At 40.9% G+C, this 27,570-nt stretch overlaps 1 protein-coding gene across 1 annotated transcript in view; it reads left to right on the top strand.

Moving 5' to 3' along the window:
• Positions 1–27,570, top strand: part of SORCS3 (sortilin related VPS10 domain containing receptor 3) — a 579,597-nt gene that overhangs the window by 351,369 nt on the left and 200,658 nt on the right. The window contains exon 5 of the mRNA XM_004428052.3: positions 20,766–20,839. Within this exon, the coding sequence (XP_004428109.1) occupies positions 20,766–20,839 (74 nt within the window). The remainder of the gene's footprint in view (positions 1–20,765; positions 20,840–27,570) is intronic.

Raw genomic sequence — 27,570 nt, forward strand, 5'->3', positions numbered from 1 at the left:
TGGCCCCAGCACATAATGTCTAACGATGTAGTAATTATTGCAAGTATCACACTTCCCCAGGAGAGCATACGCTGCTAATGTGCAGAACACTTATCTTAGACATCCACATGCCCAAAGTGCGTTGCGCAAAGCCTTGTCATTGCTAGATTCTAGGATAAGAAACATTGGCTAGTGTTTGATCCATCAGCATGTATGTACGCTAAAATGGAATTAACCAATCAATTGAATGAATATGTCTTTTGTGGTGTTTTACAGAGTTCAAACACCTTTTTTCCTGCCTGAACTCGGACACATTTCTCTTTTGATAGTGAATAATTCCAATAACTAGTAATTTGAATAATGTTCCTTGAAGTGGGATAATTTTAGTTGACTCACTTGCCATATCTCTAAACACACATAGGATAATGTAAAATGCATCTTTGTGGTTTTGCCCTTACAAGTATTAAGAAGCCCCAAGCTTTTGTTTGACTGGTTTTTCACGGTGTCCCTGTTCTGCTTCAGAGATTACAGTTAAGAGAGGAAAAAGTTGGTAGACATTTTACAAGCTACCTTGTCCCAGCCTTGTGTTCATAAGCTCCTAGTTCCAGCAAACAAAAACACAAAAGACAATTCTTCCACGAAAAGAGTTGGAAAAATTGTTAAGTGAAAGATAACAATTTGAAAAGGCTACATACTGTATGATTCCAACTATATGACATTCTGGAAAAGGCAAAACTCTGGAGACAGTAAAACAATCAGTGGTTACCAAGGGCTGGTGGGAAAGGAGGGAAGAATAGGTGGGGCACAGAGGATTTTTTTTTTTTTTGGCTGAGGAAGATTTGCCCTGAGCTAACATCTGTTGCCAGTCTTCCTTTTTGTTCTTGAGGAAGATTCACCCTGAGCTAACATCTCTGCCAATCTTCCTCTATTTTGTATGTGGGTCACCGTCACAGCATGGCTGCCAACGAGCCGTGTAGGTCCATGCCTGGGAACCGAACCCAGGCCACTGAAGCGAAGCGTTTGGAACTTAACTGCTAGGCCATGGGGATGGCCTCACAGAGAATTTTTTAAGGCAGTGAAACTATCATCGTATGTACATAGTTTCTGTATCATATGACGATGGTGGATACTTGTCATTATACATTAGTCAAAACCTATAGAATTTACATCACAAAGAATGAACCCTATAGTAAACTGTGGATTTTAGTTAATATAATGTATCAATATTGCCTCATCAATTGTAACAAATATACCACACTCATGCAAGATGTTGATAATGGTGGGGAGGTGAGAGGATATATGGGAACTCTCTGTGCTTTCTACTCATTTTTCTGTAAACCTAAAACTGCTCCAAAAAAATAGTCTATTAATTTAGAAAATTCTTAATTTAAGTAATTAAGACAATACAATATGTCCCAATTGTCAAGAGATGACCTCTTAGATATTTTGCCCAAAAAGCCATTTTGGATATACTGGGAGGCTGGAAAAAGGCCAGCGCAAGTATGACTATGGTTAAGTGGATTGGAAGGAGACTGGGTAAGCCAGAAATGACAGTTAATTCCTCTAAGTACTTTTCCCAAACATGGAGCTTTTAAAACAATAATTTCTAAGGTGCCATTAAGATCATTAAGTCTGTAATAAAAAGGCTTTAGAGGAGACAAGATTAAAAAAAAAGATTGAAGTGTCTGTGGGAAGGTAGTCCGAGAGTGACCTGATTTTTAATATGCTCCCTCTTCCACCAACCAAAGACACTTGTTAAGGTACCCTCCCCAATCCCCCCAACTCCAGGGTCACTGCTGATAGGAGAACTGGGATAGTCTGTTCCCACAAACTCTCCTTTTTGGTGAAACACTTTTGGAGTTCTCACCAGTCTCAAATCAACAGAATAAAAGTGAAACCAAAGCCAATAGATAAATGGGTCTATTTGTTTTCATTTCAGTTACTGCTTTTATTATTTTATTACTGTGAGTAAACAAGGGCTGGAAATAGAAGCACATATGCAGATTTATTTTTTAATCTCCCAATTCCTGTCTGCTGGCTGCTGTTCCTGAAATTGCTTGGCCCATAACAGTGGCTGTCTCTAAGCTCCCAGCCGGAAGAAAGGGAGCAGAGTCCCACTGTTGGCTGGAGAGAGGAGAGTTGTGGTGATGGGGCCACCTTTCTGAGTTAGGAAAACAGCTCCCGGTCTTCCTTTCTTTGGCATTGATGGATTGAGTCATTGTTTTTGGCATTGCAGCCTTTTTTGTGCCTGGGGCTGTCGTCAGAAAGCCGTTTGAGTCGGAGGCTCTGTACCGTGCCATCTTGGCAATTCTGTATTTTCAGCATTTTGTCAATGCAAGGAGTAAGAGAAATTGTAATTGAGGCTGCCTTTCTATAAATCATGCCACAGAGAGTGAGCACATCCAAATGATGGGTCCAATAGGAACTTTTGTCCTTTGCCTGGGGACAGGGGTGGGGGGTGTTGGAAAGTCAGTCTGAGGCACTTCTGTAGTTGCTGAGCAATGCAGTGAGGAAGAAATGGAAAATAAATTCTAAGTTTCTTGGCAAAATTATGAACTCTGGACAGGAATAGGAATTGGGGGGGGGTGGGCAAAAAGCAAGAAATTATCAAACCATACAATCCAGTTGGAAATGGGAAAGCAAGAACACATGCAGGGTAGTTCCAGTGTGCTTCCCCAGGCAGGCAAGGCACTGAGAAGCCGCCATTTCAGGGAGAAGCCAACCTCCCCTTTCCCAGACTAATTATTTTAGTCTTTGTAATTTGGCTCTCTCATGGAGTCATTATTGGAACTTAGTGTTCTTTGTATAGTAACATTAAAGTCAAAATGAAAAACAAAATGGCAGAAGGGGCATCTGTATCTATGTGATTCACACTCCGTATGTGATATGTGATAACACAAAACTAAACTCTGGGTGGGAGTACATTGAGCAGACCCTGTGTGAGTTTGTGGGTGATCTTCCTGGTTTTCCTCAAAGTGTTGTGCACACTCTGCTGTTCTTGTGTCCACTGACACAGCTGGGGTGCGTTTGACTGTCGTCTTTCACCGTTCTTTGAGAATGAAATGCCAGCATTGGAGGGTTGTGGGCCACTCTGCAGTCAGGCAAAGATGTAAGCCCATCTGTCAGGGTTACTGGCTTCAAAGAGGACTCCAGCATTGATCCCATGGGACCCTCCCAGCCCTGAAATGCAAAGTTTTCATGAACTAGGGGTGGAATAGGGACAAGGGAAATGGAGAGAGGAGATCGAGTTCTTTGTCTGACCGGTGTCTCTGCTGTTATATGCTAGAAGGAACATGAGTTTTACATTGCAAAAGTTTGCCCAGGGGAGCTTCAACAACCCCGATACCCACTCATTTTTCCCCCAAACCACCACTGGACCAGAGTTTCCACTTCAAGCATTTATCTAGAAAAGAAGCAGCCAAGGAGTGTGTATAAATGTATGTGTGTGCAACTGCCTGCTTAAAAATTAAACAGAGGCATTTTCTGAACATGGGGCTTTCAGACAGAATGTGAAACAAAACAGGGCGTGTGTGCCTGGTGAGTAACCTTCTTAGCTTTGCAAAGATCAGGATCCTCTGCTTTGCGAATGCAATGATTTTACAGCTTTTATATTTTCTTTGTTTATTTCCCCCTTGGATTTCTATAGTAAGTTCTTTTTGAAAACGCTAGACTCTAACAGCTGTACTGAGGAGACTAAGGGAAAGGATAGTCTTATTTTTCAGATTTGTCTCTTTTAGCACTGAGACCAGAGAGAAAGGTAGAAACAAATGTAGAGGAAAAAATATCCTGCCTTCAACAGGGATTTTCCTCAAGAGACCTACTTTTTCCTTGCTCAAACCTTGGAGGAATTCGTGTTGTGCCTGTTGTGCTTGTTTGTAAATTCCCTTGCTTAAGGGCTTTTAGTTTTGTGGGTGTCTCTCCCCGAGAGTTGCTCTTGGTTATACTTTAAAAGCAACAAACACATCTGGAGACAAGTTCAGCAGGTGGAATGGATGAATATGGGGGTGCCGGTCCTGATTGCTGTGGGCTGTGCTCTGAGCAAGAAGACATTTACGTGGAATGTTGAGGTGGCTGTTGGCCTGCCTGGCTAGGTTTCCATGAGCCTTTTCCCAAGGAGATCCTAGTAGCATTTAATCATCAGCTGAGCTATCTGAGCTGAAAACTCTTGACTGTGTATGTCTGAGACCAGCAAAATCATTGTTTCTTGGCTCTTTCTTTGGAGAGACTGGAGTTTCTACAGATTAGGATTTTTGGATCTCACTCCAGTGTTCTTTCTGTGCAGCCTTGGGCATTGCCTGGCATTCTCTGGCTTCAGAACCTGTACTGAGACTTTTTTTTCCAATAATCACCTGTTTACATGCCTGTTTCCCCATTAGACTTCAAGCTCCTCCAGGGCGGCTGTGTTTTGTTTCAGCCTCATCCCTAGAGTTTAGCAGAGCATACACAATAGGTAATTTATAAATAGTTGATGAGTACCTATTACTTCTCCATAATTTTCTCTCTTCTCTGTCTCACACACACACACAAATCTGAAGAAAAATAAGTTAATACATGCAACTCTTGACACTCCCCCAAACTTGTTCCTTTTCCACATTTTAATTGCAGTAAATCATACCTTTTTATGTGGACTCAAAATCTTGGAGTCATCTCTTTCTCTCAAACTAGCCCCAGTACAGCAGCAAATCTTGTCACGTGTACCTCCAAAATATATCTTGAATATAATCAGTTCCACCACGATTCAGTTGACAGAGTCCAAAATCTCTGAGCTATCTAGACTTCTCTTTTATTCTCAGACCTCACAGCCATTCCATTACCAAATCTTACTGGCGTTACCTCCAGAATATTTCACAAATCTCTCCACCTTCCCAACTGCACCACTCACACGCTAGTCCAAGCCACACCCCTCTCTCTGGACCGCAGTCATCTCTTCTCTAGTCCCTCTGCTCTCCCTTTAGCTCCCACACTCTCTGCTCTCCATAGAGCAGCCAGTGATCTTTAAACCTTAGACCGTGGTAGCCTTCTCCTCAAATGCCTCCATACATTTCCATCAGGCACAGGAGGCCCAAGATCCTATCCAGGGCAGACGTGCCTGTACATGATCTCGTCCCTAGTTTCTCTCTAACTTCATGTCCCGATGTTTGTCCCTCTTGCTCACTCTGCTCCAGCTACCCTGGCCTGGACTGTCCCTTAAACACACCACCCATGCTTCCACTTCAGGGCCTCTGCCCTTGCTATTCTATCATAGGTCACTCTCCTTCAGATGTTCACATGACCTGCTCTTTCATTTCATTTAGGTTTCTGCTCAAACATTAGCTCCTCAGATAGGTCTTCCCTGACTGCCTCGACAAAGACAGCACCACGTGTCATGCTCTGTCTCCTTATCCTGCTTTCATTTGATTCTTAGCAGTTATCTCTGCGTGGCGTTATACAGTCGATCCTCAGTATCTGAAGCTTCCCTATATGCAAATTTGCCTACTCGCTAAAATTTATTTGCCAACTCGCTAAAATTTATTTGCCACCCACAAATCAGTGCTCAAAATGTTTTTGTGGTCATTCACGGATGTGTGCTGAGTGGCAAAAAATTTGAGTCGCCTGTTGTGCACGTTCTTAGCTGACATTGAGCAAGGCGATGCTCTGCCTTCTTGTTTTAGCTCTCATACTATAAACACTTGTCCTTTTGTGGTCTCTCTTTGGGCCATGTTTTTTGTATTTTTGTGCTTTTCTTTGGCAGTTTCACTGTTTAAAATGGCCACCACGTGTAGTGCTGAGAGGCTGACTAGAGTTCCTAAGCACAAAAGGCTGCTGATCCCTCCTTCATGGAGTTTGCATGGTAGTGGGAGAAATGGATAATAAGCAAACATGTATATATATATTCGGCAATCTGTATTTTCCAGCTTCTTCTTCTCTGCCGTATCCTTAGCACCTAGAACCATACCTGGCTCATGGAAGGTGTTCACTAAATTACTAAGTGATTAAATAGGTGACAAAAGTTAGTGAAGTATCATCAAGGATATCTGAGGGAAAAAATCTGACAAAATAATAGTTTCAGTCTGCCAGACATTTTCATTTTAGTAGGTATCATGCTATCCCTAATCTTACCATAGCCCTGTAAGGTCGGTATTCTTAGAACCTCCCTACCCCACCCCTTGAAGTGGCCTGCCCAAGCTCACGCTGCAGTCTGGCTCAGAAGCTCCAGGTTTCCATGTTGTGAATCTTGGCTTGTGTGGTTATTGAGCACATGGGCCACGGGATCAGACAGCCTGATTTGAATCTGACCTCCACACCTACTCTGTTTTCAGACAAGTGACTTAGTCCACTCCAAAGCTTTGTTTTCTGTTCTAGGATGAAGATAAGCAGAGTTCCTCTACAGGGTGGTTGTAGGGTTTAAATGCGATGATGCAAACCATTTAACCTACTGCCTGACTAATAAGTATTTGTTAGACATTGGTTATTATTGTTATTATTATTATCATTATTGTGTACTTTAGGCTCCTGGTGTTGGAAATAAGTCAAAGAGATGTGAAACCAAGCCAGGAGGCACTCAGGATAAAATTTTTGTGTTAGGACCCCTTAGCTGATGCTAAAGATCAGTACCTAAGAGCAGTGATAGGCAAACTTTCTGTAAAGGACTGAATAGTAAATTTTAGGCTTTGCCAGCCGTATGATCTCTGTTGCAATAACTCAAGTCTAAATGAATGAGTATGGCTGTGTTCCAATCAAACTTTCTTTACAAAAACAGCTAGATCGTGCTTTGCCAACCTCTGATTTAGACCAATAGTACTCAACCTTGTCTGCACGTTAGAATCACCTGGGGAGCTTTAAAAATACCTATGCCCAGGTAGTCTATTCCCAGAGATTCTGATTTAAATTTTGTGAGATGGGGCCCAGACATCAGTATTGTTTAAAACTCCCGGGAAATTCTAATGCAGAGATTAGAACCGCTGATTTGGATCATTAAAGCCATGAGCAGAAGAACCTCAAAGCAGTTGCTGTCTTCCTGCCCCTAACCCACCTCCCTCTTGCCCCATTTTAGAACCTAGGGATCAGCACTGTTTGAGAGCTTCGGGCAAGGGCTGGCCAGGCTGCGCTAAGTCCCCTTTGCTTAATGCACAGACCATATCACTTTTGTATCTAGAGGGAAGTCTAATTATCTGTGTAATAAATGCATTGTACTTTCAGGGAACGCAGTTCAGCTGTTACTGTGCATTTTAGCTGAAGCTATGCTTTTGGCTATTTAATTATGTTCCAGCATCGGCAGTTGGACAGAATGGTTTTGGGTGGAAACAGTCTGCCCATTTCCTTTGTCAAGCCCATGGCTTCTGTGATGGAGCTAGGAGTGGGTTCCCAGGAGTCAAAAGGTGTCTGCTACCTCTAATCTTGCCATAGCCTGTAAGGTAAGTATTCTTAGAACATCCCTACCCGACCCCTTGAAGTGGCCTGCCCAAGCTCACACTGGCCTTAAGGTCAAGTCACTCTTCTCTAATGGGCCCTAGAGCAATCTTGTGACATTCTCATCTCTAAGGAACTCCAGGCATTCAGCTGGACATTGTCTACCTGTGATGGAGGTAGAGATTGGCTGAAGACAGGGTGATGAGCTTAGTTATAAATGTCTAAGCTTCCCTATGACCAAAGTTTCTCAACGTATGGTCCCTCAGAATTTACATTAGAATCGTCTGCTAGCTTGTTAAAATGCAGGTTTCTGGGCTCCATTCCTGACCTCTTGAATCAGAATTTCTGGAAGGGTGCCTGGAATAAACATTTTTAACAAGGTTTTCTGGATAACTTTGAAATTTGAGAGCCACTATTCTAGAGAAAGTGCTTCATCACATTTATATAAGAAGATTGAGATTGAGGAATTTAAAGTCTTCCTCAGAACAGCCCGGTTAGGTCATTGCTAGAGCTAAGACTTGAAACTAGGTCTGTGTATCAGCTAGCTAATGCTGTGTAACCAACTCTCCCTAAACTTAGATGCTTAAAACAGTAAACATTTATTATTGGTCACAACTCTATGGGTTAGTTGGGTGGTGTTTCTGGTCTCAGCTAGATTCATTCATGTGTCTGTAGTCATCTGTGGTTGAGTAGGCAACTGTGCTGGTCTTGGCTGCACTCTCTCTCATGTTTAGAGCTCAGCTGGCTATATGCTGGCCTGAGATGGCTTCCATGTGGTCTTTCATCTGCTGGCAAGATGGAGCAACAGGTTTGTTCACTTGGGAGTGATAGCATTGTGAGAGATTAGAAGTGTCCAAGGCTCAGAACTAGAACATTATCACTTCCACTACATTCTGATGCCAAAACAACAGGGTGAGGAAATAAATTCTAGCTCTCAAGGAAGCTGAAAATCCCTTTCAAAGGTCTTAGATACAGGGAGGCTGAATGAATCTACCAAAGCTTGCCACACAGAGACCTGGGTCTTTCCCACAACATTTGAAAGCCTTAAAAAAAGTTTATCTGCCAGCTTTTACAAATGTTTAGAGAACATCAGTAGTGAATATTCCCTTGGGTTCTATTCCTAGGAGTATTGCTCCTGGATGAAGAATCAAAAATCGTATATCTAAAAGGACCTAAGGACTCATTGTTTTCACCTCTTCTGACTCTTTAATTTCCCAATAGTATCACCTTAATCAAAGTGTTCATCCATCTTCTACTCAAACACATCCATAACTCCCAGGACTTGCTGCCATGAGAGGCATCTTCTCTCTGCCTCAGGGAGTTCTTTCTATTAGAATATTATTTTTCACATCAAGCCAATATTTACTTCTGTCTAGATTTCACCTTTTGTTCCTGCTTCTGCCCTCTGATGCAGCACAGAACAAAGTCTCCTTGTGCTTCCATAGAACAACTTTTTCCCACATTTGAAAACAGTTATAAACCTCTTTGCTCATTGGTTAGTTTTCTGTGCCAATAATTCCAAGTTTCTTTAATTTTTCTCCTAGGATATGGTTTGAGCTCCCTCACAATTCAGATCATTTCTTTGAAGACGCTCATTTCTCAATGGTAGCCAGGTGTTTTGCAATGAACATTGGTTTTGGAATCAGATATCCTAGAATCTGCTTTGAGATCTTGAGCAAGTTCATAATACCAGTGGGATCTCTGTGTTCTCTTCCAGAAAATGTGGACAGAAATAAACATCAAACAGTGATTGTTTTGTGTCAGTTATATTAGATAAGATATACAGAAATGCCTGTCAGGGGCAAATCCTCCATAAATATTAGTTTCTTTTTTTTCCTTATTCCTTTGAAAGAATACACTTTGAAGAACACACTATTTTTCCTTTAATATCTTAAGTTTGAATGAACTGTTATATTGTCTGGCCATATAATTAACACTAAAATCATGAGCCTATTTAAATATCCGCCTGGATCTATGTTTCAAATGACGTTTCATATGGTTGGGATAGTAAAGTCTTCATTGCCTCCAAACTGAAGGCAGGTCTTATTGTTTTGATACTTAGAGCTAGTAATTTAGGTTAAATAAATGACCTAAAATTAAGAGATTTAAGTTCTACTCACCTCTTTTAGAGTCAGGCCTTTGGGAAGGAAAAACAGATCTGAACTTGGAAGAGTTAAGGACAAATTGGATGCAGTGAAAAGGCCAGGAAAGTCGTGATAAAGTGCATGTTAATAATAGGATGTGAAGTGAACCCAAAACCATTAAGGAGAGAGAAAACACAGGTAAAGGCGGGGGGATGTGAGTCAGAACAAATAAAGTCGGCTCACGGAGGAATCCCAGTTCAAAGGATACTGCTTAATATGAGACGCTTCTGAATCATAATGTATAACCATGAATAGAATCTGATTGCAAAGGAAATGGTCAAGAGAATACGACTGTGCAGACAAAAGAATGGATTTTGGTAAATACTGTGTAAATTGTTTGTAAGATTGTCTTATGTGACTGTTAACTCAGAAAATACTCTTCAGTATAAAAGAGGATAAAATGAATTGTGAAAATGATTTGTACATAAAAGTGCTAGATAAATTTAAGGTACAGTGTCATGGCATGGCATGCCCAAATGAATCTTTATTCCTGAGAGGTTTTATTAACTTGTTTTTCTTTTAAAATCAAGCAGTTAAGAAAAAAAGACAGCAGAGTACAGTAAAAAGAGCACTGAACCAAGAGTCAGGACCCTGGGTTTAATTACAGCTTCACAACTAGCTAGCTGTGTGACACTAGGCAAGTCACTTAGGTTTTCTGAGTCTTAGATTCCCCATATTTAAAAAGAATGGTCCAGATTATCTCTAAGGCCACTCTCAGCTATAAAAATTTATTATTCTCTGATTCTATGTTTTTGGGCAGCCCAGTGGCATTTACTGTTGGAGGATCAAGATTTCAGATGAGATTCCTCTCAACCAGGAGCCTCTAATCTATTTGAAGAGATCACCTGAAGTTTTGATGCATAAGTGAATGAATGAATAGATCAGTGTTTGGATGAATTAAATCAAAACAAATTGAGAGCTTATAAGAGAAACCTGTTATTAGAATCTGGTTGGACATGGGTGTTAAATGTGAGAAAAGAGATACTATTTATAGGATACTCTTGCCTTCTCACCAACTAATTACAGTAATAAGTTTTGTGAATTTGGTTTTGAAAGTAGTTCTTCAGTTTTTCTGTTGTAATCTTGCCTTTTTTGGCTAAATGTGGCCAAGGATGGCTTCATGGAAGGGAGACAATGTAAACTAATATTGAAAGAAAGATAGACTTTAGATAAATTTGAGAAGAGAAAGGGAGGCCTTTCAGGTGGAAGGAATAAAACTTTAAAAGACTCAAAAAGGAATATTCATGTATTCATTCAGCAAATATTTGTTGAGCATCTGTTCTCCTATACCTGGCACTGTGTTAAGCACTTGGGGCTGTTAAAGTAGCGGTCCCCACCGCCTAGAAAGGAAGACAGACATCTGTGTAATATAATTACACAGATATACAATTTCATGCTTTGGTGATATTATGAAATAGGAGAATAGGGAGCCATGAGAGCAGATGACAGGTGGACCTGGTGCTATCCGGGGCAAGAGGGGACCAAAGAGGGCTTCCCTAAGGAAGTGTTGTTTCTGCTGACGCCTGACATATGAGTAGCAGTTCAGTACATGAATGGAAAGAGGGAGAAGTGCAGAGTAGAGGAGGGTATTTTAGGTGGAGGGGACAGCATGTGCAAAAGCCCTGAGACTGGAGAGTCCATGGCATGTTTGAGAAGCCAAAAGAAGGCCAGTGTTGCTGGAACCTGGAAAATAAGAGGAAAGGAGAGAATTGTGGAGGAAAAGGCAGGTGAGAAATGACATGGTGTCACCCCTTTGACAGAGTGTAGACATCAATATCATTACGAGCCAGTTTCTGTGTGCCCGATTGGAGGAAAGCACTCTGTACCATGGGGTGGGCACTGGGGAGTCTGGGGGCAAGTATCATCTCAAATGGCTTTTAGAGTCACCAACACATCTAGCAGGGAGTAGGACACTGACTTGAGAAATAGAAGGTTTTGATTATCCAAATATACATGTGGCCTCTGAAATTGGGGGCATAGTCGGGAGGATAAGTCTGAGGAGTCAAACAAAAGCAACAGCAAAAAGGAGACTTGCTGTGTTAGCTGACAGAGTCTAATGGAATCGCTTTCTTGCAAGTGTGACATCGCCAAAACGACATGGTTTCCTCTCCCTTGTTCATTATAATTAAGGAGACTTAGCTGAAAACTCTGCCCATAGGGTGTCTCCTCATATCAAGTCCAGGATTCCAATTGTCATAGGTGCCAAGAAATGACCACAAACCCACTTGTAGTCACCCTGCACAAAACACACTTGAGATGGTTAAATGAGTCACCCCCATCATAGCACCCGGTCCCTAATTATGCATCAGACATTCTTGGTGTCACTTCCCCCTCTTCTTCAAACTGGGGCTCAAAAGTGCTCCCCAGGGGGGCAGTGGTGAAAAGGGAGTATGATAGATGTAGAGGGTCTTTCTGTAGGGTCCACTTCACTGGAAGACTTGTGAGGAAATTTGTCTTTTATTCTAAGCACAGATATACTATAGACTACAAAATGTCCATGGAATTTTAAGGTGAGAATTAGAGACTTGAAAATATTTGCCATTATATCTGACTGCTTAAGGTCAAACCCTCAGATTCCTAGAGGGATGCCTTATTCCTTTTGGGTATTGGAGATATTTTGATGAAAAACCTTGAGAAGCATTGAATCTTAAACTGTGTTCGATACTGTGTACAGGATCTCCTGTACCTTTCTCACCAACTTCCTATAATAATGCATTTTATGAATTTGCTTTTAAAAGTAGTTCTTCATTTTTGGTGTTGTAATTTTGCCGCTTTTAGGTTTCAAGGGAGGGTGTTTCCAAATTTAATGGAGAAGTGTTTCTCTACCTACACTTCTCTGCTTTTACAGACTTCATTCTCGTAGCCCATCTTTATGTCTTCATTTTATCTTCACGCTTTTGTGGGGTTGTTTCTTCATCTTACTCTTGAATCCTTCAGATGACCTTGTTTGGATCCTTTTCCATTTCTGCTCTTTATTCTTTTAGATGTGGCAGTTAGAGCAATGTACACTCGTCCAGGGCCAAGTGAATTGTACTTTTGTAGGAGGATGAGATAATGATTCTGTTTTATTTCCAACATCTTTCCTAATAACCAGAATTTTTCACCTTTGTTTGCCGCAGTGTTTTAGGGGAACTTATCCTTCAGGCCAGCTCCTACTCATCCATTATGACTTAGCTCGTGGCTAAGTTCAGCCCCCCACCCAGCAGAACTGACCACTCTTTCCTTTGGATTCTCCCAGCACTCCTCTTCCTCCATTGGCGTGGGCCTTGTTGTGTTGTGTTTTACTTACCTATTGATGTGTCTGTTCTCCCATCTAGGTTTTGAGTTTCTGGAGATCAGGGAACTTGTGTTATTCATCTTTGTATCATGACACCTGGCACTGAGCCTAGCACATGCTGTGCTCAATTAACACTAAATAAGCTGAGTGAAATGGTTTGAATTAATTGACTACAGAGAGAATTTACAATAATTCTGAAATTCTTTTATTCACCTGGTGGCATCCGATGTCAAAGAACAAAGAAGCATAATATAAGGAGATGTATCTCACAATCCAGACTCAGAAATGGAATGAGAGAGATTTCAAAGTAGGCTTGCTGGATAAAATACAGGACATCCAGTTAAATTTGAATTTCAGATAAATAACATTAAAAAAATATAAGCATATCCCTAATGTTACGTGGGACATACTTACACAAAAAAATTATTTTTTATCTGAAATTCAAGTTTCTCTCTTGTCTACCACAAATATTGCCACAAAACAAAATACATTCCAGATTTTTATTTGCTAAGTCTGGCAACCCTACTTCAAGGTCAAATAGTCCCACTCTCTCCTTCAGGCAATTGTATGTCTACACTAAGATTCGGGTCACACGTTGGTGGCGCTCAAACAGCATCTGGCAATCTGGATCAAGACATGTCTTCTTTGCCCTGCAGTAGGTTTTAGATTTTTAAATTTTTTGCCAAAACAGAAAAATATGAAGATTTTCCATAGAAATCAGAATTTTCAGGCTCCCTTGAAATATGATAAAGCCTGATGACACTGGGTCAGCTCTCCTGTCCAGCAGAGGAACAGGTGAGCACGAGCTCTCTGGATTCCCTGTTTCTCTCCAGCATCGTGGTGGACTGTCATCTGCCAAACATTACCTCACTGGCGCCATGTTTTCCTTAGAGCGGAGGTGAAAGTGAAACGTTTTTTGAACTTGTGTCTCTGTCGAAAACAGGGACCGGCCCAGTGACGCAAGTGGTTAAGTGCGCGCGCTCCGCTGCGGTGGTCCGGAGTTCACCGGTTCAGATCCTGGGCGCCCACCGCCACACTGCTTGTCAAGCCATGCTGTGGCGGCGTCCCATATAAAGCAGAGGAAGATGGGCACGGATGTTAGCCCAGGGCCAGTCTTCCTCAGCAAAAAAGAGGAGGATTGGCAGATGTTAGCTCAGGGCTGATCTTCCTCACAAAAAAAAGGGGGGGGGGAATCTTCTTGGGTAACCAAAGAAACTTTTTTAGTGCGTTAAGTGCCACCAAAATGAACCTGGGATACTATTTTTGTTATACTTCCGTCACGTATTCACATTATGGACTTGAGGCGTTTGAGGTCTTGATCTCCACTAGAATGTAAGATCCCTGAGGGCAGGGACTTTTTGTCTGCTTAGTTCACTGGTGTATCCTAAACCCATAGAACAGTGCTTCATTCTTAATAGACATTTGATCAATATTTGTGAAATGAAGGAATGAATGATATAAGCTATCTGCGAGAGAGAAAACCTCTATGGCTAGGAATCTTTAGGAAGGGAAGAAAAATGTTGTCTTCTACAAAAGAATGGCTTAGGTGAATGCCTGTGTCTTTATAATAAAGATCTTTATGGTATAGATGCCTTATATCTCCCAAGGGCAAAGGAAAATGGCCGCTGAGGACAGAAGCTCTTGTCTATATTCTCAGAGCTTAGAGGGACATTGAGAGGGATTGTTCTCACTGGTTATCAAGAGAGGGGTTCTTTGGAGAATATCTGAGGAAGGAGCTGGAGGCATATGTTAGAAAGGACTCTTTGCTGCTGTGTGACTCTGGTTTCTCTGCTGCCTACCACAAATACTGCCACAACCCCGGGGGATTCTCCCTGCAACCCTCCATACCCAGCCAAGCCCTCCCACTCCCTCTGTGGCTACCCAGGAAATAGGTTCAGAGACTTTCTTATTTTGAGCAGAAACCAACCTCATTTTATTTGAAAGACAAAGACCATCATGACCACAATTCAGCAGAATGCTACCTAAATTCCATAGGTTTTAAGAAAAAAATCAGGACAGTTATACATTAAGTTTGAATTTGCCTACAGGGGAGACCTTTGTATAAGTGCATTCCAAACCATCCTTCCCTCTACATGGGAGATCTGCTACCTCTAGGGAATCTGGCTGGAAAGCCAAAAGCTCCAATAAAATGTATATTTTGTTGCCTCTCCTAGTTATGTCTGGTTATCACCATATGGTCATTATGAATTCATATTTATTCTTAGAAAATGTCCTTAGGGCTTTGGAGAAAATACATAGGACAGAGAAATATAAGCAAATAAGAGTTTGACTTTTAACCACAGATTCAATGATCTGGCCCTAAACCAGACTTCTGGCTTTATAACTAAATACCTAGAGTAGAGACAAGAAAACAGCAGAGAAATGTATCAAGATCTGTCATTATTACCCCTGATGGTAGGTGCAAGATGCCTGTGATAGTTTCCTAGGGCTGCTATAACAAAGTACCACAAACTGGGTGACTTAGAACAATAGAAATTCGTTGTCTCACAATTCTGGAGGCTAGAAATCCAAAATCAAGGTCTTGACAGGACCATGCACCCTCTGAAACCTATAGGGGGGATTCTTTCTTGCTACTTCCTAGCTTTTGGTGACTTATCAGCAGTCTTTGGCATCCCTTAGCTTGTGGATACATCACTCCAATCCTCTGTCTTCTCATGGCCTTCTCTCTGTATGTCTTCACATTGTCTTCCCTCTGTGCCTCTTTGTTCTATGTGTCCAAATTTCTCCTTAAGAGGATATCAGTCATATTGGATTAGGGCCCACTCTTACCTCATTTTAACTTGATTACATCTGCAAAGACCTTATTTCCAAATAAGGTCTGATATACTGAGGGGTTAGGACTGCAACATATCTTTTGGGGGGAACACAATTCAACCCATAACCTCCTAATGTAATCATATATTCTTTGAACTTAAGCTTTTCAGATACAACTTGTTGTTCTTCCTGTGGAATATCACGTTGATTAAATTGCCTCTTTAGTTCTTCAGCTATCAAATGCTTTTCCCTGGCAGGCTGATGTAATTAGGGAACTAATAACTGAATCAATACGGAAAAGAGCATGTTCTTTCACATTTTCCAGCTGTTCTGATGATTCATTTAGGGTTCTCTATGTGTATGCTGCTACTGAATATGTGCTTCTTAGGAGATATGAGACCATGACATATAGTAGAAGAAGGGAAAAGAGAGGGTCTGGATTGTTCTATAAAAGTCCAGGAATGACATCTTTGCAGGGAGGGGAGCATCATGAGGCAGGATATGAAGGAAAACATGGTTTCATGTATGTAACTTTGTATAAATGAGAAATGTTTTTAAAGATGTTTATTGTTTGAAAAATACACTTGATTTTAATGTTGCATGAAACACATTGGGTTGAAGCCACGCAGAACTGTATAAACACCATGTGAGCTAATACGTTGCTTGTCTAAGGAAGGATTCCTGTTATCCATGTTAATCTCTGTGAAATACCATTTTGTGGAAAATTCCATATTGCTTTGTTTAATTCCAGTTCCCCCATGAAAAAATTGGAATTTTAATTCTTGGCCTTTTAAAAAGTAGTCTGAGAGATAAATGTAATGTATATGTTATAATTAGAAAATTATTATAAAATATAAGTGGAATAAAACAGGCTTGTACTAGTATTGAAATAAAACATATTCATTGTAAAGAAATCTGAAAATGATGGAAAGCTTTACAAAGTATATAAATTAGGGCCAGCCCCAGTGGCCTAGTGGTTAAGTTTGGCATGCTCTGCTTCGGCAGCCCGGGTTCAGTTCCTGGGCGTGGACCTACACCACTCATCTGTCAGGGGCCATGCTGTGGTGGCAGCTTACGTACAAAAAGAGGAAGATTGGCAGTGGATGTTAGCTCAGAGAAAATCTTTCTCAGTGAAAATAACTATTTAAATTACCTATAATCACACAATTCAGAGATAACCACTGCTAATATTTTGGCATATTTCCTCCTAACATGTTTCAAGTTTATGCAATACTTTAAATAAAATTGGTGTCAATGTATGCATGTTTTGTAATATATTTTTAAATAAATAATGTATTCAGCGTTGTCATATCATTAAATAATCTTCTAATACTTACTATTGAATGGTTTCCTATTTTTTTATTTCTATTTGAGTGTTAGAGGTTTAATTTTTTAATTACTACATACAGGTTCTGTATTATTAATTACTAATAATACAGGTTCACGATAAAAACCCGGACAACCAAAAGAAGAAAATACGGTTGCCCACAATCTTACCATTGCAGAGGTAATTAGTATTAATATTATGACATACATTACATGGCAGTGTAATTATCTGAATTTCTGTCTTCCACTGTTTGTGGCATTTTTAACTTTTGTAACCCCAGCACTTAGTTCAGTGCTTAAAGCATAGTGGTTGCTTGATACTCTTTTAGGGAATGAATAAATGAATGAATAAATGGATGAACAGATGTATGAATGGAGAAGCTGCAAAGATCCAGGTCGTGGTAGAATAAAATTCATTTCAGACTTAGCAACTTACTATAGATTGAGAGACAAGGTAGCTAACTCAAGGCCCTTAATGAATAGGAGTTTGCTCTTTCTTTTCATCTGAATCAGCCTCTAGGCAGAAAATTCAATTTAGTTTTTTCCCCGTCAGTCAAACTGAAGAGCTGAAAAAGCAAAACCAGAGACAAGGAGAGGCAGGAGGTGGAACAAGCTTGGATAAGATCAGCAGCTGATCTCTTGTTCTTTCTCTGTTACGAAGAGTGTGAGATGAGAGGAGCACCGCTTCTCCCAAGGGTGAGCCCTAGCAGGAACTGGTAGGGTGGCATTCTGTCACTACAAGGCTCCTCCGTGATGGAAGGACTGATCATTTCTCCAGAGGATTGAGACTCCAGCACTGTCAGTGTGACCCTCATGGTTTTTCCCTGGCCTGTCTCTAGAGTTTGCAGCAGAGGAAGACATAATCAAGGTTTTATTTAAAGGAATTTGGGGCTGTGTTTGCTATGACTGGAATCAGGGCTGACAGAGAGTCTGATGTCTTTGGGTTATAGAAGTCTCCAACGAAAGTCTCTTCTATAGTTAATTGGAAAATGTGTCTTAAGTCTGAGCATCTGTCCCTCAGACACCTGCCATGGGAAGGAGAGTGATCTATTTCTTAAAACTCTTCATGGAAAACTCAGTTCTTGCAATAAAATTTATGGATATATTCTTTCCCGTGGGGTGGTCTGGTCCTCACAAAAGCTCTCCAACCACCCAACCCCCTCCTCAATGTAAATATACATACAGATAGATATAGAAACATCCACAAATAGATAGATGGGTAGAGAGACAGGCAGATAAATGGACTGACAGACAACTTCTACCTTCTTTTGGCTGCAACAGTCATCACATCTTTCCTTCCTCTTAAAAGCTCCCCCACAAGCCAAACTCAAGACCTTGGCCATATTGACAACTTTGTTCTTATTGTCTCCTCCACCCAGTAAAATTTCTATCCACGTTCTCTCTTGTCCACACCACCAATCTCTAAAGGTCTGGCCCAAGATATATTTCTCCAGGAAACTTCATTGTTCCATTTCTACCCCTGTCAGTCTAAAGGCCAGGCCTTTAGTGATGATAGGTAGTGTGGACAGGAGAGAACGTGGATAGGGATTTGGTATGTATAGTTGAGAGTCAGGAAGGGGTTATCCTTTTTGCTTCCTGAAGAATTAGATGTGGTTCTGTGTGCTCTATCCACTCTAATTCAATGGTATAGAGCTAGTATTGTTTTATTCACTAAGTTGGTGAATAACACAGGGACTAAGAGTGATGGGGAATAGTTTTGCCTGTTTTCCCCATGTGCAGAGGGACTCACATTGTAGTTATTACTTACTCATGGAGTGAGAGCCCAGTTTGGATAAATACTGGGAGAGTTGGTGCACAGTTGGTATAGTATAGTATAAACTAATCAGCTAAATCAAGATTGACCTCCTGGTTTTCCATATAGTTTCTGCAGTCACTTTGTAGAACCAAGCATTTGTATTTTCATCTCTAAGATGGGAAGGCTAATATATATCTTCTTAACTACTTTAAAGGCTATTTTGAGTGTCAAAATATATATATATATTTATATATACATATATATGTCAATATATCACAACACACATATATATCCATCATTTACTGGACAAAAAGAGACTTTTTAAAATGTAGTTCATGGTGCCAATATTCAATAAATGTTTGCTGAATTCAGTTGAAATGGACCAAAATTTTTTCAACCCCCCCCAAAGCTTCTTGCAATTACCAGAAGTTCATACAAAAAATTATTTCTATGTGGGTTGTAAGATTATGGACTCAGAACTTAACAGATGGCAAAGTTACCCAAGTGTGGTGTTCTAGACAGCACATCCTTTTCAGGTGAACAGGTATTGGGGATGTGATTACAGGAATATACTTCACCTGACCCCATTTCTATAAACCTGAGGGCCGCCTACTTGCCTTCTTCAATTTCCCCACCTGGAAAATTTTGTGGGAGAAACATAAACATGGTGGAGTTCTCATTATAAACTAAGCACCATGATTCCATGGAAGGAGATTTTAGGCATCAGAAAACTTAAATCTTAGTTCCTTTGACCTAAACTCAACTTCTCCAAGATTGAGTTTCATTAACTGTGAAATAGGAGGTTTGTGAACTCACTTGTTATGTGCCAGGCATTGTATAACCACTGATACACAAAGGTGAATAAGGCATTATCCCTGCCCATCTATGACTCACAGTCTAGTGGGGGAAGAGGGATGCAATCCAGTAACGGCTTAATGCAAACAACTTCTTAGAGGAAGACTGTAAATACAGTGGCGGCACCATTGAGGGAGTGGTTAACTCTGCCTGAGTAGATCAGAGAATGCTTGAGAGCAGGGGTTTACATTAGCAATAACTGTCCTGCCTTCCTTTTGGTATCCTTGTAAGGCTCAAATGTATGTGAAAAAGCAACACAGTCAAAACTTCCATTATCAGTCAGATTCAGATATTGTACTTCTAGGCATTTGATTGGAAATAAACCCCACATCTATCCTTACCTGCCTGTTTTAATTATTGATTTATGCAACAGATATTTAGTGAACACTTTATATATATTCAAGGAATATAAACACAACTAAATAATACAGACAAATCTGAAAGACATAATTATATATTACCCCATGATAAGTGCTCAATGGAAACAAAAGATGAGTGCGGTGAATTGAGAAGGAAGAAAGATGAGTAGGCTGATGTCGTTAGAAAAGGTTTTGTGGAGGAAGCCACACTTATGCTGACCCTGCATGGTTGGGGAATTTTTACTTAGGCATAAGAGTGGCCTTATCCTTGCCATCTTGCAAAGATGTGGGAGTGTAAATGAGCTTGGTATCTAGTGGCATTGAAGAGTCCATTTCATTTAGATTATGTAGGAGCAGTAAGAGACAAAACTGAAAGAACACAATATTTTGCACATAATAGTGGCTCAGATACCAGCTGATGAGCATTTTTCCATATGTGTCCCATTTCCCTATGAGCACAGAATCTACTTCTTCCTTATCTTTATATCCATCAGAGTGCCTTAAACGTAGGAGTTGTTAAATAAATAATTTTTAAATAAATATTGCTGAATTGGTTTAGATGTAGCTAAAGACTTCATGGAATTTGAAGAAAAAAGAAGATATAATTTTCCTAAAGGATTTACCACTAGAGGAGAGGGTGATGGATGGCATTAGAATTGGATTTACGCTCAGCTCAAAAGCATCAGTCGATTGGATATATATTGAAACCTTCTTGGTGCTAGAAGGTCCCATGGTAAGCATAGCACAGTCATATTCATATATTTTTATCTGGATAATATGGATGTCTACATGGGTGTGTTAGGCATTCTGGTGTGTTGGAATGTTCTTATCCAGGGGGATGACACATGTATTCATGCTAGAGTACCCTCTGATGCTTATGCTCTGCGCACTTCATTGTTTTGCAGCTCTACAGCTCGATGGACTTTGGCAGACGGTGGCAACTCATGCATGAACGCATCACACCCAACAGGTTTTACTGGTAAGCCCCATCTGCAGACTCATCATTCTCTTGGACAAAGGATTATCAGATAGCACAGCACTCTGGACACCTTCAGCACTTAAAGACACATGTGTTCTAGCCCTTTGCTACTCAGAGTGTGGTTCATTGACCAGCAGCATCAGCATCACCTGGGAACTTGTTAGAAATGCAGAATCTCAGGCCCTGTTAAGACTTCCTGAGCAGGAATCTGCATGGAACTTGGTTCCTGGTGATCTAATGTGCGCATTAAAGATTGAGAAGCGCTGAGCTAGAGAGCTCCATGTTGAAGGTCATGACCAAGTGCTCTTAGCTATGTATCAATCGCCCTTCTTTTAGGAAATGTATACATTTTATACACCTATTCTAAAAAGCAGTATTTCCTAAAATGTACTCTGAAGAGCACTAGTTGCACAAAATGCTTCTCCTTTCATAAGCATTTCTATGGTCAAATGATTTTAAGTGATGATTATCCAGCTCTACCCTCCTGAAGACTCAGGATTCGTATTGGATATTTAAGACTCTGGAGAAGCCCTAAGTGAAGGAGCCTGATTCCTAAACTTACCTCACTACAGAGTCCTTTCCTCGTGTCCCACCTGATGAATCCTCCAGAACAGAAATCCGTGGAGCACATTTTGCAAAACCTTTTATAAGAATGAATACGTGTTCCAAATGGAAAATTAGTCCTCCTTCCTAATCAGAAGGTGTTTTTGTTAATTGGTGTTCCTTTATCCATGCATACTATTTTTACCTCGGTTGTCATAAGGTAAACTTGGTCTTGGGTAATTTTACCTTTTACTCTTCCCTGCTGTCACATGCAATGCTTCTTACTTGTATCTTGCTTTCATTTTAGCAGAGGTGATGGCCAAAGGGATAGAGATTAGGAGCCAAACACCAAAGTGTATAATATGCTTACTTATATGCTGAATATAAAACAAAAGTAAAATTCACACTGTTTGAGAGTATCGCTCTTGACTCAACACCTTAACTATCCTCAGTTATTTTGCCCTTTTCAGACCAGCTGTTATTTAGTCTGTAACTATTATTACAGCTATTATTTGGTCTGTATTTGGAACTATTAAGATTTTTCAATAGACTAAAGCACAAAAAGGGAATATTTGTTTCTCCGATATTCCAGCTATATAACTTCAGCCTTTTATTCAGCTAAGATGGACCAGTTTCTCAGCATGCCATCACTCAGAAGTCCTTCAAAAAGGGGAAAAAAAAAAAAGCCCTCTGCTATTTCTGGAACAAACTCTTGAGATGGTAAGGCAGTTGGCCGACTAGGAAGTCAAGTTGATGGAGAAGGAAAGTACAATAGACTGGATAAGCTTTGTCATTGTTTCTGAAGGAAATTAAATTAAGTGGATGAGGGGCAGCATTTTCCTATGTTTTGCTAAGAGCAAGAAGAGAACGTTCCAGCTGCGGTCTGCCCTCCCTCTTCCTTTGTGTAGCAGAAAGAATAAATCCCCAGGTTCTGATAACTGTGTTTCATCTCTCCTCTACTCTGTGCTGCTTTCATATATGCCCCCATGGGGAAATATAAAAGTTAGTGCCCGTGCTGGCTAGCCAAGTGGTAGCTGAAAATTCCATTTTTGTAATTATCACTTCTCTGTTTCTGATGTATAATTGCCATGATTATTCTTTTAGGTGTCACAAGAGTGACAGAGGAAGAGTTCATTTTACACAGACCTTTTTTCCCAATGACAGAATCCAAGGCTGTCTAAAGCTCTAAACCACTTATGTTGAAGAGTCGGGGCTTCCATGGGTTAGGAAAGGAAATATTCACTCCACTCCTCCTTGAGAAAAGACAAAATGTGCATTCCTCTGGGTAGAGCGCAGCTGCGGCTGAGACAGGGCCTCTTCAAGCTGTGGTTTCCTCATCTATGTAATGGGAACAATATTCTTCTTATCAATTTCATAAGGTTACTGAAAGGACCTACTGAAAGGATCAACTGGACACTTGGGAATTTCGTTTCTCCACTTCAGATTTATAATTTGTAAATTATAAGTCTTTAAGTGCTATGTTTTTTTTTTTTTTTTTTGTGAGGAAGATCAGCCCTGAGCTAACATCCATGCTAATCCTCCTCTTTTTGCTGAGGAAGACTGGCTCTGAGCTAACATCCATTGCCAATCCTCCTCCTTTTTTTTCCCCCCAAAGCCCCCGTAGATAGTTGTACGTCATAGTTGTACATCCTTCTAGTTGCTGTATGTGGAACGTGGCCTCAGCATGGCCGGAGAAGCAGTGCGTCTGTGCGCGCCTGGGATCTGAACCCGGGCTGCCAGTAGCGGAGCACGCGCACTTAACCGCTAAGCCACGGGGCCGGCCCCAAAGTGCTATGTTTATTAGCAGTTCTGAAGACCGTAACACATGAATGATTTGTCATTTTTCTGGGACGCAAATTTGAATCCCATGCGTGGTGAGACTATATGCCCAAGGACATCTGATAACAACTGAATGGGTCTAATTTACTGCCGAGAATCCATATTTCAAACTAACTTTATTGTCCTCTACTCTTTGTTGATTCATAATTCTTATGAAGTGGTAAAAACAAAACAAATCAATAACAAAAAGCCCTAAAACTACTTCTTTGGGTGGGATGGTGCACAGTGAAGTGGTACTGGGGGTGGTGGAGAAACATCAGGGGAAGAGCAGTCATCCCCAAAACAAGACATTGAAATGAAAGATGACATTAAGACTTTTATCTTGTGGTATGTAGACAAATAGAGTGAACGTGCAATTCAGAAGTAATATCGTCCAAATATTGTTATCTATAATTTGGAGACATGCAAATGTCTAGGGATAGACAGGTTTCTTCTCCCACGCCACCTTCAATTGATGGAAAATAGCAGCCTAGAGGGGATGCGTGGGAAGAGCATTGTTATCCAGGAGTGATTTCTGCCAAGGGTGCAGGGGGAAGAACTGCCACTTGCATGCGTCATCTTTGTTTTCCCATCTGCAGTGGTGATCATTGTAATGGCTGTGAAAGTGCGTTGGGAATTGTAAGGGGCTGTTATTATTATCCATTTCCTCCTTAGTGCCCCACAGTGCCTGTGGGTTAGGCAGGGCATGGGACATAATATTTGTTAGCATCAATAATAAAAGCTTCATCTAAAGATAAAATTATCTGTATGAATTCCAGATGTTCTAACCCCTTCAAGAGAGGTCACCTAGGAATCTTAAACTCTGGAGTGACTCAGCCATCAAACCGAGACTAGGATCAACTGACATGAAAACTCCTTCTTTATATGTGACCCTTTGACTCATTTGATACCTGGTTAAAAGGCAGATCACCAGACCTGTCTTATGCTCCCCATTCATCACAACTGCTTCAGCAATTACAATTTGCAGGGAGAGCACAAAAGTGGAATAAATATCCTAACATAATCCCTTTCTAGTCTCTGCTTGGGCAGATCTATCTTGGGGAAAAAGTGTTTTTGTTTTGTTTTGTTTTGTTTTTTAATAGCCTACTGAGATGCAAATGAATAGCATTTCCACTCTTCCATTGGGAGATATTTAACAGGCAGGCATGTTCTGCAGTGAGAAGATTGTTTTCTTTGCACATCTAATGCGAATACTTGTTGTGCTTCACAGCTTTACCTCTATGGCCCCTCACTGCCCCCCTCGGTGTTCACCCTCTTTGGGCATCTTTTTCAATGAGGTCCCAGGCATCCTGGGCCTTGCGGAGTTCTCTATGTAGCTGGACTGGCCTCTAAGTGCCTCTGGTCTCTGATGGCACTGGTTGTATAGTGTCATGAAAGAGAAAGAATGTCTCCAATGTCTCTTCCTTCCTAACTTCCCCTTAATTATTCTCTATCCTGAAAGATCAGGGTCTTTTTGTTCTTCTTCGTTGCCATCACTGCAGGAGAGTATTCTGATAAAGTGGTACACCCTAAGGTGTCAGTGACTTTAACTCTTACCCCTTTTTTGAGGGTATTTGGATTTCAACATGACTGGTCTTGAGAGTAAGAAACCCTTTAAGAAGTCAACAGATGTAGTAGAAGTTCTAGATCAGCCCACTTTAGAGGTTGCAGGGAGAGGGTCCTATGAGGACCACTCTTTCAAGCTGTTATGATGCCTGGTCACAGGCTGAAGAGTGGCTGGTGTGTAGGGACAGTCAGGATGGGCTCCAGGTCTCTGCTGTACATTGCTTGAGGTTGGCTTACTCACTGTAGATTTAATAATGATGGTTGTGCCAGCAGCTTCTCTTCTGCTTTTTCAGAAAGGCCATGAGGGAGGGTAGGAAGAATGAAAAAGCAAAGCGTGTCTCTCCTGGTGTGAGTAGACTGGATGTCCTAGAAAAGTGTCTTTTAGAAGAGAAATGGATGATATAGAAAAAGAGAACACACTAAAAGTCCCTTCATTACAATCTTTACTTTTCAATCTTTCATTGTTCTTATTTTTCTCAGTCTCTTTTTGTATGCATATGCTCTTTTATGTGTACCCTAAACATATTACATGTGAATTTGTATAATCTGCCTTTTCCCTTCTTAAAGTTCTATTATAACAATTTTTATGTTATAAAATCTTTATAACCATCATTTTTAACTGTCTATGCAACACTTCATTATGTAAAGATACGTATTTTATTACTGTGTTTAATTTTTACTGGAAATTGAAAATTTTCACATTTTTCAATATCACAAATAATAGTTTTATTAATATTTTACTCGTATTTCTTTTTTTTTTTTTTTAAAGATTTTATTTATTTTATTTTTCCCCCCAAAGCCCCAGTGGATAGTTGTGTGTCGTAGCTGCACATCCTTCTAGTTGCTGTATGTGGGACTCGGCCTCAGGATGAACGGAGAAGTGGTGCCTCGATGCGCACCCGGGATCTGAACCCGGGCCACCAGCATCGCAGCGCGCGCACTTAACCACCAAGCCACAGGGCCGGCCCCTACTCGTATTTCTTTAATATCTAGGGCGGTTTTCTTGGACCAGTGTCCTAGATAGCCAAAATAAAAACTTGATTGTGTGTTTCCCAGTCTCAGCAGAGTGTCACATTTAAATGGTATGACTCAAATTCAACACTGAAAGAATTTCAGAGCAATGTAGTTTTTATTGAACATTTTCTTGAAAGGGGTTGCAAAGAAACCTTACATCACACAGCACACAGCAAGCCTTCCTAAAGTCCTGTGTCCATATCTGTCTCTCCAAAGTCCTGATCATCATACTAGTTACTTTTCTCCTCTTTTTCTTCTCTTTCCATGGGCTCTACAACTATTCTCAGTCACAGAGGTTTATTGTCCACTGCACATCCCCTTCCAGAGCCCCCCTTACACCTACACCCTCTTCCCCAAGTATCATAGCTTTTCTTATATAGAATGATCTACCGCTCCTTTACCTCTCCGTCTCACTCTCGCCCAACCCCTAGCAAATCAGTAAATCAGTGTAATATTCCTTAGGTGCACATCCTTTAGAACGTGGAGGATGGGGAATTGGTAATTAATATTTTTGGTTTAATCATCACTAGAAGGGGAATAATTACATCAAAATGTACACAGTTTGAGTACCTTTAATACGTGTCATTCAAAATATTATCCTGGGGCTGGCTTGGTGGTGTAGCGGTTAAGTGCACGCGCTCTGCCTCAGTGGCCCAGGGTTCACAGGTTTGGATCCGGGCATGCACTGACGCGCCGCTCGTCAAGCCATGCTGTGGTGGCGTCCCATATAAAGTAGAGAAAGATGGGCATGGATGTCAGCCCAGGGCCAAACTTCCTCAGCAAAAAAAAGGAGAATCGGCAACGGATGTTAGCTCAGGGCTAATCTCCCTCACAACTACAAAAAAATATATTATCCAAGTCATGTGCTATTGTATATTCCCTCCTATAACATATGCAAATATGAGTCTATTTATAATTAACATTTCTGTCTTCCTCGTGGTAGGCGGCCTCCAAGATGGCTTCCAATGATCTCTGTCTTCTGGAGACTTTGCCATTGTGTAGTCCCCTCCGTTTGAGTTTGGGCTGAATTTAGTGACTTGCTTCTAGTGAATAGAGTGTGGTAGAGGTGACGACATGTCACTTCAGAGATTCAGTTACAAAAAGACAATGCTTTTCATCTTAGGTGCGCTTTTATGCTTGCCTGGTCAAAGCATCTGTCCTGTTGTGAGCTGCCCTATAGAAAAGCCCATGTGACAAGGAATTGAGGGAGGTCTCTGGCCAATAGCAAGTTAGGAACTGAGAACCTCAGTCCAACATTCATTTCCAATGAGGAACAACTGAATCCTGCCAGCAGTCACATGAGTGAGCTTAGAAGAAGATCCTTCTCCAGTGAAGCCTGCATATGAGAATGCAGCCCTGGCCAAGACACTGATTGGAGGCTTATGAGAGACCTTGAGGCAGAGGTACCCAGCTGAGTTGTGCCCAGGTTCCTGACCCATAAAAACAGTGAGATTAAGTATTTATTGTTTTTAGCTGCTACATTTGATGGTAATGTGTCACACAGAAATAGATGCCAAATACACTTCTCCCTGATCATTATTTTTTGCTTGTTTATTTTTGAACATAAGGTAACTGCTTCTATCTTAGACCACTTCTTGCATTTTCCCTTCATTGGTGTCAACCCAGATGCTGCATTTTGCCTATTGTTCGGGTGTACCCTTGCAGGAAGGAAATATCATGATGTCCTGGGATTCCTGGCCTCCTGATGCTTGGATGCTATGCGGTTTGATAGTTAAGTTACAGACCTCAGAACCCTATCCTCAGCCTAAGTGAGGCTTGCTTAGTATAGT

Source organism: Ceratotherium simum, chromosome 6, assembly GCF_057802395.1.
Source record: "Ceratotherium simum simum isolate JZ-2026a chromosome 6, ASM5780239v1, whole genome shotgun sequence".
In the NCBI taxonomy this organism is placed as follows: domain Eukaryota; kingdom Metazoa; phylum Chordata; class Mammalia; order Perissodactyla; family Rhinocerotidae; genus Ceratotherium; species Ceratotherium simum.